The 19,547-nt window shown below is 36.7% G+C and overlaps 1 protein-coding gene across 1 annotated transcript in view; it reads left to right on the plus strand.

The window, feature by feature from the left end:
• Nucleotides 1-19,547, plus strand: part of PKD2L2 (polycystin 2 like 2, transient receptor potential cation channel) — a 43,255-nt gene that overhangs the window by 5,119 nt on the left and 18,589 nt on the right. Inside the window, exons 5-8 of the mRNA XM_068980520.1 lie at nt 2,499-2,720; nt 5,415-5,643; nt 16,643-16,813; nt 17,308-17,489. Of these exons, the coding sequence (XP_068836621.1) occupies nt 2,499-2,720; nt 5,415-5,643; nt 16,643-16,813; nt 17,308-17,489 (804 nt within the window). The remainder of the gene's footprint in view (nt 1-2,498; nt 2,721-5,414; nt 5,644-16,642; nt 16,814-17,307; nt 17,490-19,547) is intronic.

The raw sequence follows: 19,547 nt of genomic DNA on the forward strand, positions 1-19,547 counted from the left end.
TCCCAAATGCTTTTTGGGATTCCTAGGGAGTGTTTCTGAAGTATTCTGCTGCTTTCTCACTCTGGCTTACTTCAGTGATATCTTGTATTGTTGCCAGTAGGGCTTCCCTGGTAGCTCAGCTGGTAAAGAATCCACCTGCAATGCAGCAGACCCTGGTTCAATTCCTGGGTCAGGCAGATCTACTGGAGAAGGGATAGGCTACCCACTCCAGTATTCTTGGACTTCCCTAGTGGCTCAGCTGGTAAAGAATCCACCTGCAATGCAGGAGACCTGGTTCAATCCCTGGGTTGGGAAGATCCCCTGGAGGAGGGCATGGCAACCCACTCTAGTACTTTTCCCATGGATAGAGGGGACTGACAGGCTACAGTCCATGACACTGCAAAGAATCAGACAGAACTGAGCAACTCAGCACAGTATAGCATCTTGAAAATGGGCAGTTAGGTTTACAGACACTGCATCGGATGATCCCTGCCAACGATATTTTGGCCATTGTTCCCCAAAGTGGCTGTGGTTAATACTAGTATAGACTCACATCTACACTTTATATTGAAAATGTAAAAGCCCAATGCCACTGACACTACCTACCATTAACATGGAAGGTGCTGGTATCATTGCATTTAAGGTCATATGAAATCATAGAGGCAAAGTATCCTTTTTAGAATTTTATATTTATCAAAGTGATGCAAACATTTACAAAGATCCACACTTTCCTGCTCATAATTTCCATTCCACAAGCAACCACTTTTAGTTGTTTCTTCTTGTATATACTTCATATTTCTAAATAGTATGCATATACTGCTATTACTTGGTTTTATAGTTTTGTATATGTCATCTCTATTATAGAAAGTGTGTGTCATATATCCTTCTTATACCACTCCCTCCTCCAACAAACTTCCTTATTCCTCTTAGCCTATGGTTATATCATAATTTTTGTTAATCATTAGTCAATGTTTATTTTATATTTATATAAATATAAATACAGTGACTACATTTCCCTTCTTGAGTAGTTTCCCCAGTATCCCTAGGACTGATCATTGCTTTGTGGGTTTGTTAACTTATTTTCTCTTTGTATGAGTTTTGGGCGTTCTTGAGGACCACAATGTGCTTGTATAATTCTCTTGTTTTGTATGTTAAGTTCTTAAGTACAGTGACACATTCTCTTAAATTTTATACTGCTATAATAGTACTACACACTATTTCCCTTTCAGTAAAAAATGAGATAAGTCAATTATTTAATTACACATTTAAATTTGATCTCAAGACTAATCTGTTAGGTAGTCTAACATTCCAAATTATAACAACTACAAATAATTTACATTCCAAAATTAACATGGATTTAGACTTTTAATGTGTGTCATTTCCTAACAACCAAAATACAAATCAATTTGTGTTTGTCTTTCTAAAATGTAACATTCATTATTAAAACCAGTATTAAAAATTGGAAGTAGGAGAGGGTTAGCATAACAAACATTCTTGTTTCATTTTAACAATCATGTGGAAAACATGCAAACATGCAACTATGGAATTTTCATTAAATGAGTATTTTTTCTTAGTGTTATAATTTTTATCTTCTCTGGTGAAAGGAAACATGGTATTACTAATAGGAAAACAAGTTTAAGCAGAGCATCTTTGGATAATTGTTCAAATCTGTTTGGGGAGACTAAATAGGAACTGAAATGAATCAAAGCTTAATTTTTTGATATCCCATAACTAAGTTCACTGAGCTTCCTGAATTGCTCAGAGGGTAAAGAGTCTGCCTGCAATACAGGAGACACAGGAGACACGGGTTCAATCCCTGAGACAGGAAGATTCCCTGGAGGAGGAAATGGCAACCCAATCCAGTATTCTTGCCTAGAGAATTCCATGGACAGAGGAGCCTGACAGGCTATAGTCCAAAGGGTCATAGAGTCGGACACAACTGAACACACACAGGCACACACAAACAACTAAGTTAAAAGTAGAAAGAATGGGAATTACTTTGTGTACTTTCATTAAAATGAGATACCTATATAACAACACAGACATTGTAATAAAGTTTTTATTTATTGGACATTTGTAAATGGTATATGATTGTTAGAAGACAAACTGTAAAGCATCTTTTTCCCCACAATGAGACAGATATTTCTGAATGAAAACCCTGGATATTCTTGTCCTCCTCAAAGACTGAAGATCTGATAAGACAACAGGGACACGTTAATGAAAAAAATTCATCATTGTATTATAGATTTAAAGTTCCCTGAGGCAACGGATTAAAATGTTTTTTTCTTATAGCACTTGTATTGTCCACAATAAGCACTAAAAAATGAAAACATATACAACCTTAATCCTTTTAGCTTAATCCTTAACTCACCACATTGCTTCAAAATTACTGTAATGCTTATGAACTTAGTACTATTTTTTAAACTATTTTTAAACTATTTTTGAACCAAAAGTTAACTTAAAATCTTATTCTCGGTCAAGCTTTCTCATCTCTCCATTATTCTTTTTATGTCTAACAGATGGAAGTACTCTTCTCCTCATACAAACTCCCCTTGGCACTGGGGATTTTTTGGTGTTTACCGAGATGGGGGGTATATTTTCACTTTATCAAAATCAAAATCTGAAACCCTAAACAAGTTCATTAACCTCCGAATGAACAGCTGGATCACAAGAGGGACTAGAGTTATTTTTATTGATTTTTCAGTATACAATGCTAATGTAAATCTATTTTGCATTATCAGGTGAGTGACGCAAGACCTCTTATTAGTATATTGAATTTAAAAGGCATCCAGAGCCCTCGTGAGAGTTTCCAGTTTGTGCATGTTTGTACTGAGATTAAAATCATAAGCACCAATATAAATATAATGTAGTTCCTCCAATAATGATGAAGAAAAAGCAACATTATATTCACTGTTTTACTCTTTCAGGATATATTGCAGAACATGAAGAATTACATACAGTAGGTTAGTTTTATATTACTTAAGAATATATAGCCTTATTTCTTGTCATTCTGCAGCTGGACAAATCTAACATTTAGCCCTAACGATTTCTTCCTTTAAATCAGATCATTCAAATCTGTTGATTTCCTTTCACAATGAGCTTCTTTATTAAGTTATTAATTTTTGTCTCAAGAATGAACAATTTAAGATTCAAACAATATATAACAACAGCCAACATCCTAGACATGATTATAGCCGATGGTGATTTGCAAATGGCCCCAGTCCTTCACATCTTTGCCATATAAACTTGTAGTACCCTGTCACCCAGGGCAGGGTGCAGTACCCCAGAACTAGATACTAGGCTCAACCATGTGACTTTCTTTGGTCAATGGAATGTCAGCATATATGATAAAAGCAAGGGCTTCCTAGGTGGCACTAGTGGTAAAGAACCCGCCTGCCAATGCAGGACATATAAGAGACAGGGGTTTGATCCCTGGGTTGGGAAGATCTGCTGGAGGAAGGCATAGCAACCCACTCCAATATCCTTGCCTGGAGAATCCCATGGACAGAGGAACCTGGCAGGCTACAGTCCATACGGTCACAAAGAGTTTGACACAACTGAAGTGATTTAGCACGCACACACGCATGATACAAGCAGAAATTTGAAAGGGGTTTGTACATTAAAACTTGCTCTCTTGCACATCTGCTATTGCATGAGAATAACATGCCAGGGCTAACCCGTTGGACCCAAGAAAATGATGAAAGACATCCCCTCTCACGAGGAGGAGGAGGAAACAGCCGAAAAGAAAAAAATTATTTCTGTAGGTCTGATTATCTTAGATAATCTGCCTAACCTGGACCATACTATCTGGCTTAGGCCTAAGGACTGGCAAAGCAAATAGCATTACTGTGATAGAATCTGCCTGAGGATTGAATTGGCTTCTAAGCCATCTGGGAATGGGTGAATGCCTGACACAATTAAGGTTCTGTTAGAAAGGAGGGATAGGATAATGAATACTGGACAGGTAAACACTAGTGTCCATTGAGTCTTAGTAAGCCACTTTTTTCTCTTGAGTTTTACATTTTTCTTCTGAATGGAATATGGAATCAGCCTTTAGTCTGATTGGGGAACTTGGCCCTTGTGCAACAGTGATGGTGAAAGATAGTCACAGCCTTTCAAATGTATAAAAATGAAAGCAAATGAATTACTCTCAGCAGCATGTTATAGTATCTTCTTTCAGGGAATCAGCTTCTTACCAACATTATTCACCTTTCCCGATAGTCCTGGTAGGGATAAAGTAAAGAATACAAATCACTCCAATGTCCTAAACAAGAATAGAAACATTGGGGTAATTGGCTTACAGTCATACAAAGAACTTCTTGTAATACTACATTAAGTCCATATTTTCTGTCTCTAGGTTTCATGCTTATTTTATTTATCTTTTAAATGTTTTTTATAAATTTCAGCAGATTTTGAAACTTTTAACTGGTAGTACAATCAATAGTTGTATGGGAGCATATTGCTTACACTATGACCTTATTCACTTATTTTCCTTTTGTACACATATCTGGCAAACTAAATGCCCATCATTTTTTGCTTTTTGTTTACTAGTCTACACTTCAGGTCAAAATACTAAGTTTCTTTCACTTCACTCACTTGCTCAAATTTGTGCACCGACTATATGCAAGGTGAAAAAAACTCCTGTTTTCTATTCGTTAACTGGAGGTTTTGTTCTTGATTTTCGTGAGGTATTTTTGGGGTTAAGGGGGGCAGCACCTATTCCAGTACCAATTTGCTAACACCTTCAGGTAGGAATAATTACATTGTGAATTTGTGATAGAGATCCTGGCTCCTTAAATTACTGCCAATTCTTAATTACCTGCAGTTATGGAAAAAACTAGGAATACAGGGAATTACCTAAAAATCTTTTTATATTTGGTACTGGGGTAACTTTTATATTTCTACTTGCATATAGATCTTTGTGTCCAAAATCCAGTGCCTAAAGTTAAACAGAAAACGTTGGCTTTAGTATAGTATGTTATCTTGAGATTTAGAAGCAAAAAGTATCTCTGATAAGCTAAAGGGGGAGAGTGTATTTCCCTCCTCTGAAATATTTGGGGAGTCCTGAAAATAACAGTAACTAACAGTACAGCATGTTCTTGAGCATCACCCCTCATTCTGTGGGGATAAATCAGCAGCCGAGTTATGAATGCGCAATCAAAACATAGAGTAAAATAAATGTAAAGTTACATCTTTCTTTCTTTCTCATTTACACTGGTCTTTGACCACTATGAATTTTCAGAGCACCAAAAAAAGTGGAGTATTAAAAAAGAAGTATTTCCACAAGAATTTTTTGAACCTGTTACCCTGAGAAAACATATTTTGTACAAAATAACTATTAAAGTATACAACATCACTGACTGGAAATTTCAATCAAGTTAGGTACTGAAATAAATTCTTGAAATGCAGTTACTTTCACAAACCTCATTTTACAGATTGGTGGCAGAATTCCCTGCAACTGGAGGAATACTTACTTCATGGCAGTTTTACTCTGTGAAGCTCCTCAGATACGTTAGCTTCTATGATTATTTTATTGCTTCCTGTGAAATTATATTTTGTATTTTTATTATTGTCTTCACAATTCAAGAAATCAAAAAACTGAAAGAATTTAAATTTGCCTATTTCAAAAGTATTTGGAACTGGCTAGAATTATTACTTTTGGTGGTAAGTATATTTTCACAGATATGGTTGATAAAAATCACATCTGAACTCACAAATGAGGGAGCTGTAAAAAAAAAAAAAAGGTAGAATTTTCTATTCATCTGGGATTTATTCTAAAAGCTGTAAGTATCAACCATAAAATGAACTGTCAAAGTAGATATTAATGGTGTGCCTCCAAAAGGTAGAAGTCCTTTTCTTCCTCTGATTTGGTCCTTGTGACTAGCATAAACCTAGAGGAATAGGTGATTTCATAGGTATTATGATTTAATTGGCACAGTTAAGTCTCCCTCAGTTCAGTTCAGTTCAGTTCAGTCGCTCAGTAGTGTCCGACTCTTTGTGACCCCATGAATCACAGCACGCCAGGCCTCCCTGTCCATCACCAACTCCCAGAGTTCACTCAGATTCACGTCCATCGAGTCAGTGATGCCATCCAGCCATCTCATCCTCAGTCATCCCCTTCTTCTCCTGCCCACAATCCCTCCCAGCATCAGAGTCTTTTCCAATAAGTCAACTCTTCGCATGAGGTGGCCAGGTACTGGAGCTTCAGCTTTAGCATCATTCCTTCCAAAGAAATCCCAGGGCTGATCTCCTTCAGAATGGACTTATTGGATCTCCTTGCACTCCAAGGGACTCTCAAGAGTCTTCTCTGACACCACAGTTCAAAAGCATCAGTTCTTCAGCCCTCAGCCTTCTTCACAGTCCAACTCTCACTTGGGGGCAAGGTCCCTCAAAATGTATTCTTCTACATTGCCTAAATATGCTATCCTGAATTTTTAAATAGGTAAAAGACAAGCCTAGGCAGAATGCTGAAGGTGTGGATAAGATTTGAGAAGCCAGAGGGGGTAGCTTGTAGGCACAGAGGCACCACCAGGATTGGGGGAACAGTCCTTGAAAGAAGCTCCAACGACTGCCAGTTCTTAACTAGAAAATACTAAAATAAATGGAGAGGGCAGAGCGAGACAAACTGTTGGATTTTAGTTTTAGGAACAATGAGCAAATATTCGGGCTTATACAATCTGATCTTTCACTCGTTGGCCCTTAGTTATAGCCAACTGAGTGTGTGTGTCTGTGTATTTGTGTGTATATATATTTATATTATATATAAATATATATTTATATATTTTAGCCTGACAGTGACAAGACAGGTCCAGGTCACCTGTTCCCAATAGCAGAACTTCACAGACTTGCCAGGCCTCCTACCTGTTGTATGTGTATATGTGTGTGTGTGTATACATATATATAAAATTTGTTTCCCAAAACCAAATTGAAAGTTTTTCTGGTACCCCCCCGCCAATAATGCTTAACATAGGGCATAAGGCTTAAATGTTTAACTGAATATTTTAGGGAAAAGAAGTCAAAGGAAAATTTTCATAGTAGTTATAATAGTCACATAGCTTTATAATAATAATAGATAAATAATAGATAAAAGATAATCTGGTCCTAAAATTCTCTCCTAAAAGAATTGTTAGACACAGCCACCAGCCCAGAGCTGGATCACGTAAGTGCAGTTGCACACCCCCTGCTCCAGAATCCTCCAGAGTCAAGTGGAGTGTGCTGCATGGGGTATTTGTAAACTCTGGGATAAAGCCAGCCAGAAAGAATTGGATCACGATGTCCCAGCATGGCCCTTCACTATTCAGCCCCAACACACACCTCTTTACCTGGATTGCACCTGGAAAGAGCTGCAACCAAATCTGCCTTCCTCCAGTCCCACCTGGTGGTCTCCAACCTGCCCAGACCTGCCGTAAACCACTGAATCCCAAATGATGACAGCATTCTTCCATGTTCCATTATTTCAGAACTAGTTTGGAGAAATCAAGCCCTGAGCCTTTGGAGTGGGAGCACTGACTCCAAGACCCTAGACTACCAGAGAACTAACCCTAGGGAGTATCAAATAGTGAGAACTCACACAAAGGAAACCACTTGAATACAAGACCCAGCACCCTCAAAGCACCAGTAGCACCCCGTGCAGGACGCCTCATCTAAACAACAAACAAAAAAAAATACAAACCTAATCATCAGCAGACAAGATTACCAACTCACTCAGCCTTGCCCATCAGACAAAAAACAAACAAAACAAACAAAAAAACTCAGCACAAATCTCACCCTATATGAAACTTACACAAACCACTAGACCAAACTTGGGAGGGCCAAACCAAAAGGAAGAAAGAATTCAACCCTGAAGCCTGGGAAAAGGAGACCTCAAACACAGTAAGTTAAAAAAAAATAATAATAATAGTGAAAAGGCAGAGAAATACTACACAAAAGAAGGAACAAACTAGAAACACAGAAGTCCAAATAAATGAAGAGGAAATAGGCAAACTACCTGAAAAAGAATTCAGAATAATAATAGTAAAGATGATCAAAAACCTTGAAAACAAAATGAAGAAAATGCAAGAATCAACAAAGACCTAGAAGAATTAAAGCATAAATATACAGAGACAACACAATTATTGAAATTAAAAATACTCTAGAAGGAATCAATAGCAGAGTATCTGAAGCAGAATAATGAATCAGTGAGCTGAAGATAAAATGGTGGAAATAACTTCTGAAGAGCAGAATAAAGTAAAAAGAATAAAAAGAACTGAGAATAGTCTCAGAGACCTCTGGGACAATACCAAATGCACGAACATTCGAATTATAGGGGTCCCAGAAGAAGAAGAGAAAAAGAAAGGGTATGAGAAAATTTTTGAAGAAATTATAGTTGAAAATCTCCCCAACATGGAAAAGGAAATAAGTCCAAGAGGCACAAAGAGTCCCATACAGGATAAACCCAAGGAGAAACAGGCCAAGACACATACTAATCAAACTAACAAAGACTAAACACACAAAGAATATTAAAAGCAGCAAGGGAAAAGCAACAAGTAACATACAAGGGAAACCCCATACGCTTAACAGAAACCCTATATGCTGTCAGCAGAAACTCTGCAGGCCTGAAAGAAAAGGCAGGATATATTTAAAGTACTGAAAGAGAAAAATCTACAACCAAGATTACTATACCCGGCAAGGATCTCATTCAAAAATTGATGGAAAAATAAAAAGCTTTTCAGACAAGCAAAAGTTGAGAGAATTCAGTACCACCAAACCAGCTTTACAACAAATATTAAAGGGACTTATATACTCAAGAAATACAAGAGAAGGAAAAAGATCTACAAAATCAACCCCAAACAATTAAGAAAATAGCAGTAGGAACGTATATATTAATAATTGCTTTAAATGTAAATGGATTAAGTGCTATAACCAAAAGACAGAGACTGGCTGAACGAATACAAAAAATTGATACAAAAGACCCATATATATGCTGTCTACAAGAAACCCACTTCAGACCTAAAGACACATATAGACTAAAAGTGAGAGGATGGAAAAATATAGTCCGTGCAAATGGAAGCAAAAGAAAGCTGGAGTAGCAATCCTCATATCAGACAAAATAGACCTTAAAATAAAGATTACAAGAGATAAGGAAGGACACTACATAATGATCAAGGGATCAATCCAAGAGGAAGACATAACAACTATAAACATCTATGCACCCAACAAAGGAGCACCTCAATACATAAGACAATCACTAACAAAATAAAAGGAGAAACTGACAGTAACACAATAATAGTAGGAGACTTTGAACACCCCACTCACACCAATGGACAGAGCATCAAAACATAAAATTATTAAGGAAAGACAAGTCTTAAATGATACATTAGAGGAGATGGATCTCATTGCTATCTTCAGAACATTCCATCCAAACGCAGAAGAATACACTTTCTTCTCAAGTGCACATGGAACACTCTCCAGGCTAGACCACATCTTGGGTCACAAATCAAACCTCAGTGAATTTAAGAAAATTGAAATCATATCAAGCATCTTCTCTGACCACAATGCTATGAGATTAGATATCAATTACAAGAAAAAAAACTGTAAGAAACACAAACCCATGGAGATTAAAACATGTTTCTAAATAACCAACAGGTTACCGAAGAAATCAAAAGGGAAGTTAAAAAATTCTAGAAACAAATGACAATGAAAATATGACAACTCAAAACCTATGGGATATAGCAAAAGCAGTTCTAAGAGGGAAGTTTATAGCAATACAATCCTACCTCATAAAACAAGAAAAACATTGAAAAGACAACCTAACTTTATACTTAAAACAACTGGAAAAAAAAATCAGCAGAAGGAAATAAATCATAAAGATATGAGCAGAAGTAAATGAAAAAGAAGTGAAAGAAACAATAGTAAAGATTAATAAAACTAAAAGCTGGTTCTTTGAGAAGAGAAACAAAATTGACAAACCTTTAGCCAGATTCATCAAGAACAAAAGAGAGAAGAATCAAATCAACAAAATTAGAGATGAAAAAGGAGAAATTACAACAGACAATGCAGAAATACAAAAGATTATAAGAGACTATTATTAACAACTATATGGCAATAAAATGGATAATCTGGAAGAAATGTGCAGATTCTTAGAAAAGTTCAATCTTCCAAGACTGAACCAGGAAGAAATAGAGGTTATGAACAACCCAATTACAAGCACTGAAATTGAAGCTGTGATCAAAAATTTCCCAGAAAACAAAAGCCTAGGACTAGACGGCTTCAGAGAATTCTGTCAAATATTTAAAGAAGAGTTAATGCCTATCCTTCTAAAAATCCTTCAAAAAATTGCAGAGGAAGGAACACTTCCAAACTCATTCTATGAAGCCACCATCACCCTGATACCAAAACCAGACAAAGACAACACACAAAAAAGAAAACTACAGGCCAATATCACTGATGAACATAAATGCAAATATCCTCAAGAAAATTTTAGCAAACAGAATTCAGCAACACATCAAAAAGCTGATACACCATGATCAAGTTAGGTTTATTCCAGGGATGCAAGGATTCTTCAATATATGCAAATCTATGTGCATATATGTGATATACCATATTAACAAACTGAAAGATTAAAAAACATATGATAATCTCAAAAGATGCAGAAAAAGCCTTTCACAAAATTCATCACCCATTTATGATTAAAACTCTTCAAATAATGGGCATAGAAGGAAACTACCTCAACATACTAAAGGCCATATATATGATAGTGAAATCGCTCAGTCATGTCTGACTCTTTGTGACTCCATGGACTGTAGCCTACCAGGCTTCTCAGTCCATGGGATTTTCCAGGCAATAGTAATGGAGTGGATTGCCATTTCCTTCTCCAGGGGATCTTCCCGACCCAGGGCTCGAACCCGGGTCTCCCACGTTGTAGACAGACGCTTAACCATCTGAGCCACCAGGGAAGTCTATGATAAGCCTACAGAAAACATTATTCTCAATGATGAAAAACTGAAATCATTCCCCCTAAGATCAAGAACACAGGGTGTCCACTTTATCCACTATTATTCAACATAGTTCTGGAAGTCCTAGCTACAGCAATCAAAGAAGAAAAAGAAATAAAAGGGATCCAGATCAGAAAAGAAGAAGTAAAGCTCTCACTGCTTGCAGATGACATACTGTACACAGAAAACCCTAAAGATAGTATCAGAAAATCACTAGAGCTAATCAGTGGATTTAGCAAAGTTGCAGGATACAAAATCAATACACAGAAATCACTTGCATCTCTATATACCAACAATGAAAAATCAGAAAGAGAAATTAAAGAATCCATCCCATTCACCATTGCAACAAAAATAATTAAATATCTAGGAATAAACTTACCTAAGGAGACAAAAGAACTATACACAGAAAAATATGACACTAATGAAAGAAATCAAAGATGACATAAACAGATGGAGAGATATTCCATGTTCCTGGGTAGGAAGAATCAATGCTGTGAAAATGACTATACTACCAAATGCAAACTACAGATTCAATGTGATCCCTATCAATTTACCAACATTTTTCACAGAACTAGAACAAAAAATTTTACAATTCATATGGAAACACAAAGATCCCAAGTAGCCAAAGCAGTCTTGAAAAAGAAGAATGGAGCTAGAGGAATCAACATTCCTGACCTCAGATTATACTACAAAGCTACAGTCATCAAGATAGTATGGTACTGGCACAAAAACAGAAATATAGACCAATGGAACAAGATAGAAAGCCCAGAAATAAAACCATGCACCTATGGGTACCTTAGTTTTGAGAAGGGAGGCAAGAATATACAATGGGGCAAAGACAGCCTCTTCAATAAATGGTGCTGGGAAAGCTGGACAGCTACATGTAAAAGAATGAAATTAGAACACTTCCTAACATCATACACAAAGATAAACTCAAAATGGATTAAAGACCTAAATGTAAGACTAGAAACTATAAAACTCTTAGAGGAAAACATAGGCAGAAGAGTCAATGACATAAATCAAAGCAAGATCCTCTATGACCCACCTCCTAGAGTAATGAAAATAAAAACAAAAGTAAACAAGTGGGACCTGATTAAACTTAAAAGCTTTTACACAGCAAAGGAAACTATAAGCAAGGTGAAAAGACAACCCTCAGAATGGGAAAAAAATAAGAGCAAATGAAACAACTGACAAAGGATTAATTTCCAAAATATACAAGCAGCTCATACAACACAATGCCAGAAGAACAACCCACCCAGTCAAAAAGTGGGAGAAAGACATAAACAGACATTTCTCCAAAGAAGACATACAGATAGCTAACAAACACATGAAAAGATGCTCAACATCACTCATTATTAGAGAAATGCAAATCAAAACTACAATGAGATATCACCCCACACCAGTCAGAATAGCCATCACCAAAAAGTCTACAAACAGTAAATGCTGGAGAGGGTGTGGAGAAAAGGGAACACTCTTGCACTGTTGGTGGGAATGTAAACTGATACAGCCACCATGGAAGACGGTATGGAGATTCCTTAAAAAGCTAGGAATAAAACCGCCATATGACCCAGCAATCCCACTGCTAGGCATATACCCTGAGGAAACCAAAACTGAAAAAGAAACATGCGTCCCATTGTTCATTTCAGCACTATTTACAATAGCTAGAACATGGAAGCAACCTAGATGTCCATCGACAGATGAACAGATGGAGAAGTTTTGGTACATATACACAATGGAATCTTACTTAGCCATAAAAAGGAATGCATTTGAGTCAGTTCTAATGAGGTGAATGAACCAAGAACCTATTATACAGAGTGAAGTAGTCAGAAAGGGAAAGATAAATATTGAATTCTAACACATATATACAGAATCTAGAAAATGGTACTGAACAATTTATTTACAGGGCAGCAAAGGAGAAACAGACATAGAGAATAGATTTATACACATAGGGAGAGGGGAGGAGAGGGTGAGATGTATGGAGAGAGTAATATGGAAACTTACATTACCATATGTAAATTAAATAGCCAACAAGAATTTGCTGTATGACTAAGGAAACTCAAACAGGGGCTCTGTATTAACCTAGAGGGGTGAGATGAGGAGGGAGGTGGGAGGGAGTTTCAAAAGGGTTATATGTATACCACTGGAGAATGGAATGGCAAACCACTTCAGTATTCTTGCCATGAGAACCCCATGAACAGTAGGAAAAGGCAAAAAGATAGGACACTGAAAGATGAACTCCCCAGGTCAGCAGGTGCCCAATACGCTACTGGAGATCAGTGAAGAAATAACTCCAGAAAGAATGAACGGAGCCAAAGCAGAAACAACACGCAGTTGTGGATGTGACTAGTGATGGAAGTAAAGTCCCATGCTGTAAAGAGCAATATTGAATAGGAACCTGGAATGTTAGGTCCATGAATCAAGGCAAATTGGAAGTGGTCAAACAGGACATGGTAAGAGTGAACATCGACATTTTAGGAATCAGCACACTAAAATGGACTGGAATGGGTAAATTCAACTCAGATGACCATTATATCTACTACTGTGGGCAAGAATCCCTTAGAAGAAATGGAGGAGCCATCATAGTCAACAAAAGAGTCTGAAATGCAGTACTTGGATGCAGTCTCAAAAACGACAGAATGATCTCTGTTCATTTCCAAGGCAAACCATTCAATATCACAGTAATCCAAGTCTATGCCCTGACCAGTAGTGCTGAAGAAACTGAAGCTGAACGGTTCTATGAAGACCTACAAGACCTTCTAGAACTTACACCCAAAAAAGATGTCCTTTTCATTATAGGGAACTGGAATGCAAAAGTAGGAAGTCAAGAGATACCTGGAGTAAAAGGCAAATTTGGCCTTGGGAGTACAGAATGAAGCAGATCAAAGACTAAAGGAGTTTTGCCAAGACAATGCACTGGTCATAGCAAACACCCTCTTCCAACAACACAAGAGGACTCTACACATGGATATCACCAGATGGTCAATATCAAAATCATATTGATTATATTCTTTGCAGCCAAAGAAGGAGAAGCTCAATAGTCAGCAAAAACAAGACCAGGAGCTGACTGTGGCTCAGATCATGAATTCTTTATTGCCAAATTCAGACTTAAATTCAAGAAAGTAGGGAAAACCATTAGACCATTCAGTTATGACCTATTCAAATCCCTTATGATTATACAGCAGAAGTGAGAAATAGATTCAAGGGATTAGATCTGACAGAATGCCTGAAGAACTATGGATGGAGGCTGTGACATTATACAGGAGACAGGGATCAAGACCATCCCAAAGAAAAAGAAATGCAAAAAGGCAAAATGGTTGTCTGAGGAGGTCTTACATATAGCTGTGAAAAGAAGAAAAGTGAAAGGCAAAGGAAAAAAGGAAATCTATACCCATTTGAATGAAAAGTTCCAAAGAATAGCAAGGAGAGAGAAGAAAGCCTTCCTCAGTGATCAATGAAAAGAAATTGAGAAAAACAATTTAATGGGAAAGACTAGAGATCTCTTCAAGAAAATTAGAGATTTGAAGGGAATATTTCATGCAAAGATAGGCACAATAAAGGGCAGAAATGGTACAAAACTAACAGAAGCAGAAAATATTAACAAGAGGAGGCAAGAATACACAGAACTACACAAAAAAGATGTTCACAATCCAGATAATCAAGATGGTGTGGTCACTCACCTAGAGCCAGACATCCTGGAATGCGAAGTCAAGTGAGCCTTAGGAAGCATCACTATGAACAAAGCTAGTGGAGGTGATGGGTTTCCAGTTGAGCTATTTCAAATCCTAAAAGATGATGCTGTAAACGTGCTGCACTCAATATGCCAGCAAATTTGGAAAATTCAGCAGTGGCCACAGGACTGGAAAAGGTCAGTTTTCATTCCAATCCCAAAGAAAGGCAATGCCAAAGAATGCTCAAACTACCGCACACTTGCACTCATCTCACATGCTAGTAAAGTAATGCTCAAAATTCTCCAAGCCAGGCTTCAGCAATACGTGAACCGTGAACTTCCTGATTTTCAAGCTGGTTTTAGAAAAGGCAGAGGAAACAGAGATCAAACTGCCAACATCTGTTGGATCATTGAAAAAGCAAGAGAGTTCCTGAAAAACATTTACTTCTGCTTTATTGACTGCGTCAAAGCCTTTGACTGTATGGATCACAACAAACTGTGAGAAATTCTTCAAGAGATGGGAATATCAGACCACCTGACCTGCCTCCTGAGGAATCTATATGCAGGTCAAGAAGCAACAGTTAGAACTGGACATGAAACAACAGACTGGTTCAAAATCAGGAAAGGAGTACATCAAGGCTGTATACTGTCACCGTGTTTATTTAACTTATATGCAGAGTACATCATGAGAAATGCTGGGCTGGATGAAGCACAAGCTGGAATCAAGATGGCTGGGAAAAATGTCAATAACCTCAGATATGCAGATGACATCACACTTATTGCAGAAAGCGAAGAACTAAAGAGCCTCTTGATCAAAGAGGAAAGTGAAAAAGTTGGCTTAAAATTCAACATTCAAAAAACTAAGATCATGGCATCTGGTCCCATCACTTCATGGCAAATAAATGGGGAAGCAATGGAAAGAGTGAGTGACTTTATTTTGGGGGGGCTCCAAAATCACTGCAGATGGTGACTGCAGCCATGAAATTAAAAGACGCTTGCTCCTTGGAAGAAAAGTTATGACCTAGACAGCATATTAAAAAGTAGACATTACTTTGCCAACAAAAGTCCATCTAGTCAGAGCTATAGTTTTTCCAGTAGTCATGTATGAATGTGAGAGTTGGACTGTAAAGAAAGCTGAGCACCAAAGAATTGTTGCTTTTGAACTGTGGTGCTGGAGAAGACTCTTGAGAGTCCCTTGGACTGCAAGGAGATCCAACCAGTCCATCCTAAAGGAAATCAGTCCTGAATATTCATTGGAAGGACTGATCCTGAAGCTGAAGCTCCAATACTTTGACCACCTGAAGCGAAGAACTGACTCATTTGAAAAGACCCTGATGCTGGGAAAGACTGAAGGCGGGAGGAGAAGGGGACAACAGAGGATGAGATAGTTCGATGGCATCACTGACTCGATGTACATTAGTTTGAGTAAACTCCAGGAGTTGGTAATGGGCAGGGAGGCCTGGCGTGCTGCAGTCCATGGGGTCGCAAAGAGTCAGACACAACTGAGGGACTGAACTGAACTGATATGTATACCTATGGCTGATTCTTTTTGAGGCTTGACAGAAAACAACAAAAGTCTGTAAAGCAATTATCCTTCAATAAAAACTTAATTTTTAAAAAATAGTTGTTAAAGAGTCCTAAAGGGGGCTATTTTTTTGGAACTGTAAAAAAATTTCTTAAGAGTGAAAAATATTAAACTCTTAGGTAACATGTAGTTAAATGGAGCAAAAACTCTTATAGCCTAGTCAGAATTATATAGTCATTTTATATATTTGTGTTTTATGCCTCAAAGAAACAAAAAGGCATATAGATTTGCCAATATATATAGCCAATATTTTGTTACTTTTATGATAATTATGCTACCTTAAAGTTCTATAAATTGAGGCTTACTTTAATTTATATAAAATCCTGTCTTATCCCTTCCTTTTGGTTGAACTTCTGATGAAGTTTTTCATGTATTTGCTTATAGGCTACACATTTAGAGGTAGAAATGATATCTAACTCTTCTTATTTTCCCATTTAGTTATGTTTTTTGACTGTTTTCTTCAGCTTATACTCTAATATGAAAATTTATCGCATGCTTGGACAACTGTTAAGAAATACTGAAAAATATTCAGACTTCTATTTTCTTGCACACTGGCACATTTATTACAATAACATAATTGCCATAACCATCTTCTTTGCATGGATAAAGGTATTTGTGTTTTATCAGATATAACAGATTAGATATGTTTTATTACATTAGATAACGGCCTTCCCTGGTGGCTCAGATGGTAAAGAGTATGCCAGCAGTATGGGAGACCTGGGTTCAATCCCTGGCTTGGGAAGATCCCCTGGAGAAGGAAATGGCAACCCACTCCAGTATTCTTTCCTGGAAAATCCCATGGATGGAGGAGCCTGGCAGCTAGTCCATGGGGTTGCAAAGAGTTGGACATGACTGAAAGACTTCACTTTATTACATTAGATAAGAACTCAAACTACAAAGTTATGAAAAAAAAACAAAAAGATACTCTTAACTATAAAGTAATTTTTAGTTTGGCTTTGTGATGATTGCCAGCAAACCCTCAAACATCCTTAACTATCATTAAGCATTTTTTTTAATTTGAAGCAGATTTCTTCTGAAATTAACTTACTCTAAGTAAGTATAATCTTTAGTATTCTATTTCAATTAATTTTGTTCTTTTTCAGATATTCAAATTCATAAGCTTTAATAAGACAATGTCTCAGCTGTCATCAACCTTGTCACGATGTATCAAAGACATAATAGGATTTGCTATCATGTTTTTTATAATATTCTTTGCTTATGCTCAGTTAGGATTTCTTGTTTTTGGATCACAGGTTGACGACTTTTCCACTTTTCAAAATGCCATGTAAGCTCTCAGTATAAATGTAATTATTTTTTCCAGTTTATAACTAAAAATCATGAAAATACCTATAAGTAGTGACATAAGCTTTAATAAATTTTAAAATGGTTTGATATTCTCACTGATGGCTAAATATCTGTTATATTCAAAGTGCAGTTAGGCATTGAAAGATCCAAATTGATGGTGTTATCCACTCTTCACATGTTACTAGGTCAATTTAGAAAAATAATTTTTTACTACTCTAGAAGTGAAATTTTTATTTAAGTTAAAAAATATTGGCTCCATTTCTCCATGTATCTATTCTCTGGGAAAAGAAGTGTTTTCTTTCGAGGGCATCCTTAGAATCCTTTCACTGATATTGACTTGATTGTCCTTTGCTGATCTGGCAAAGCTGAATTTTAAAAACAGCTTTATACACATAAAGCAATTAGCAGATAACTAAATTATTATTGTGTAGAATGCCTAGAAAAGTATTCAGGCTCTTCTTTAGAAGTCAGTAATTTTAATAAATTGACTTCCATTTTTGAGTATGTAAAACAAGTTATCTATATAAAAATAATTATATATATAATATATATATATGATTGTCTAAAACAGGGGTCCCCAACCTCTGATCTGAGGTGGAGCTGATGTAATTAATAATAGAAACAAAGTGCACAATAAATGCAACGTGCTTAAATCATCTTGAAGCCATCCCTGCTTCTGCAGTCCGTGGAAGAATTCTCTTGCACAAAACCGGTCCCTGGTGCCAAATACTTTGGGGTCTGCTGGTCTAAAATATCAGGTCTCAAAAATGTGTTCTGTATAATCTAGACTAAGATTGTCTGAGGGAAACAGTTTCATATTTAAGAAAGTTTAGGAAACTTTCCATCACTCTTGGAAATTTGAAGTCCATGGTAACATACGGCTCTGAGAAAAACTGTACTCCTTTCTTCAGTTCAGAATTCCTCAAACTGCCCATGGTCCTTTGACTCAACTGGGGGTAAATTTTAGTGCATTCCATGGGATCACAAAGAGTCAGACATGACTGAGTGACTGAACTGACTTAATCAGAAAAATCTCATTATCCACATGTAAACAATTGAAGTACCACTGTTTGAAATTTAATAACATTTTTTCTGAAATAATCCTTTACTAAACAAGAGAATAGAATTCTACTTTCTACCTCTGCCACTGCTATTTAATTTTTCTAGATCTTAATTTATCTGTAAATGAATGGGCTGAACTAAATCACTCCCAGAGGTCCCTTCCAACTACAAATGAGAAGTCTAATTAGTTTACCCTGAGTCAATGTTTGCAGTTTCAACAACTTCTTGGTCCCTTCCTAGGATCTTAAGTGTAGTAGTAAAACTAATTAATACTGGACATTAAATATGAATGTAATAATCTACAGAACCTTGAAAATGTGTCTTACCTTGGATAATGGGAGGAAAGAAAGTTTAAGACACAAATTAAGCAGACAGAAAGGTTCGGAATGGATTGAGGGAACTTCTGCTCCTGGTAATGATGTGCAAGGCTATTCAAATCAATCTCTTCACAACTTATGAGTGTCCAAAATTAGAAAGCAAGAACCCAGAGAAGTAGCTCCAGCATCCAAAGCTATTCTTCCCTGAAGGCTTTTTTAAAGCTGATAAAGATTTTAAAATGTTATAAAATTTACCATCTTAACCACTTTTAAAACCATTTCTAAGAGTGAGGTACATTCGTATTGCTCAATCATCACCATCATTCACCTCCAGAAACCTATCTTGCAAAACTGAAACTCTCATATTCATTAAACAGGAATTCTCCATTTCTCCCCCTACTCCAGCCCCTGCAACCATCATTGTACTTTTTGTCTCTGATTTTGATTACTTGAGGTAATTCTCATAGAATCATACAGTATTTGTCCATTTCTAATTTTTTCCACTTAGCATAATATCAACAATGTTGTAGGATGTGTCAGGATTTCCTTCCTTTTTAAGGCTGAATAATATTCCACTGTGTGTTACACACATACACATTACATTTTGCTTTCCATTAATCTGTCAATGACACTTGAGCTGCTTCCATGTTTTCATTTTT

Source organism: Capricornis sumatraensis, chromosome 9, assembly GCF_032405125.1.
Source record: "Capricornis sumatraensis isolate serow.1 chromosome 9, serow.2, whole genome shotgun sequence".
Taxonomy (NCBI): domain Eukaryota; kingdom Metazoa; phylum Chordata; class Mammalia; order Artiodactyla; family Bovidae; genus Capricornis; species Capricornis sumatraensis.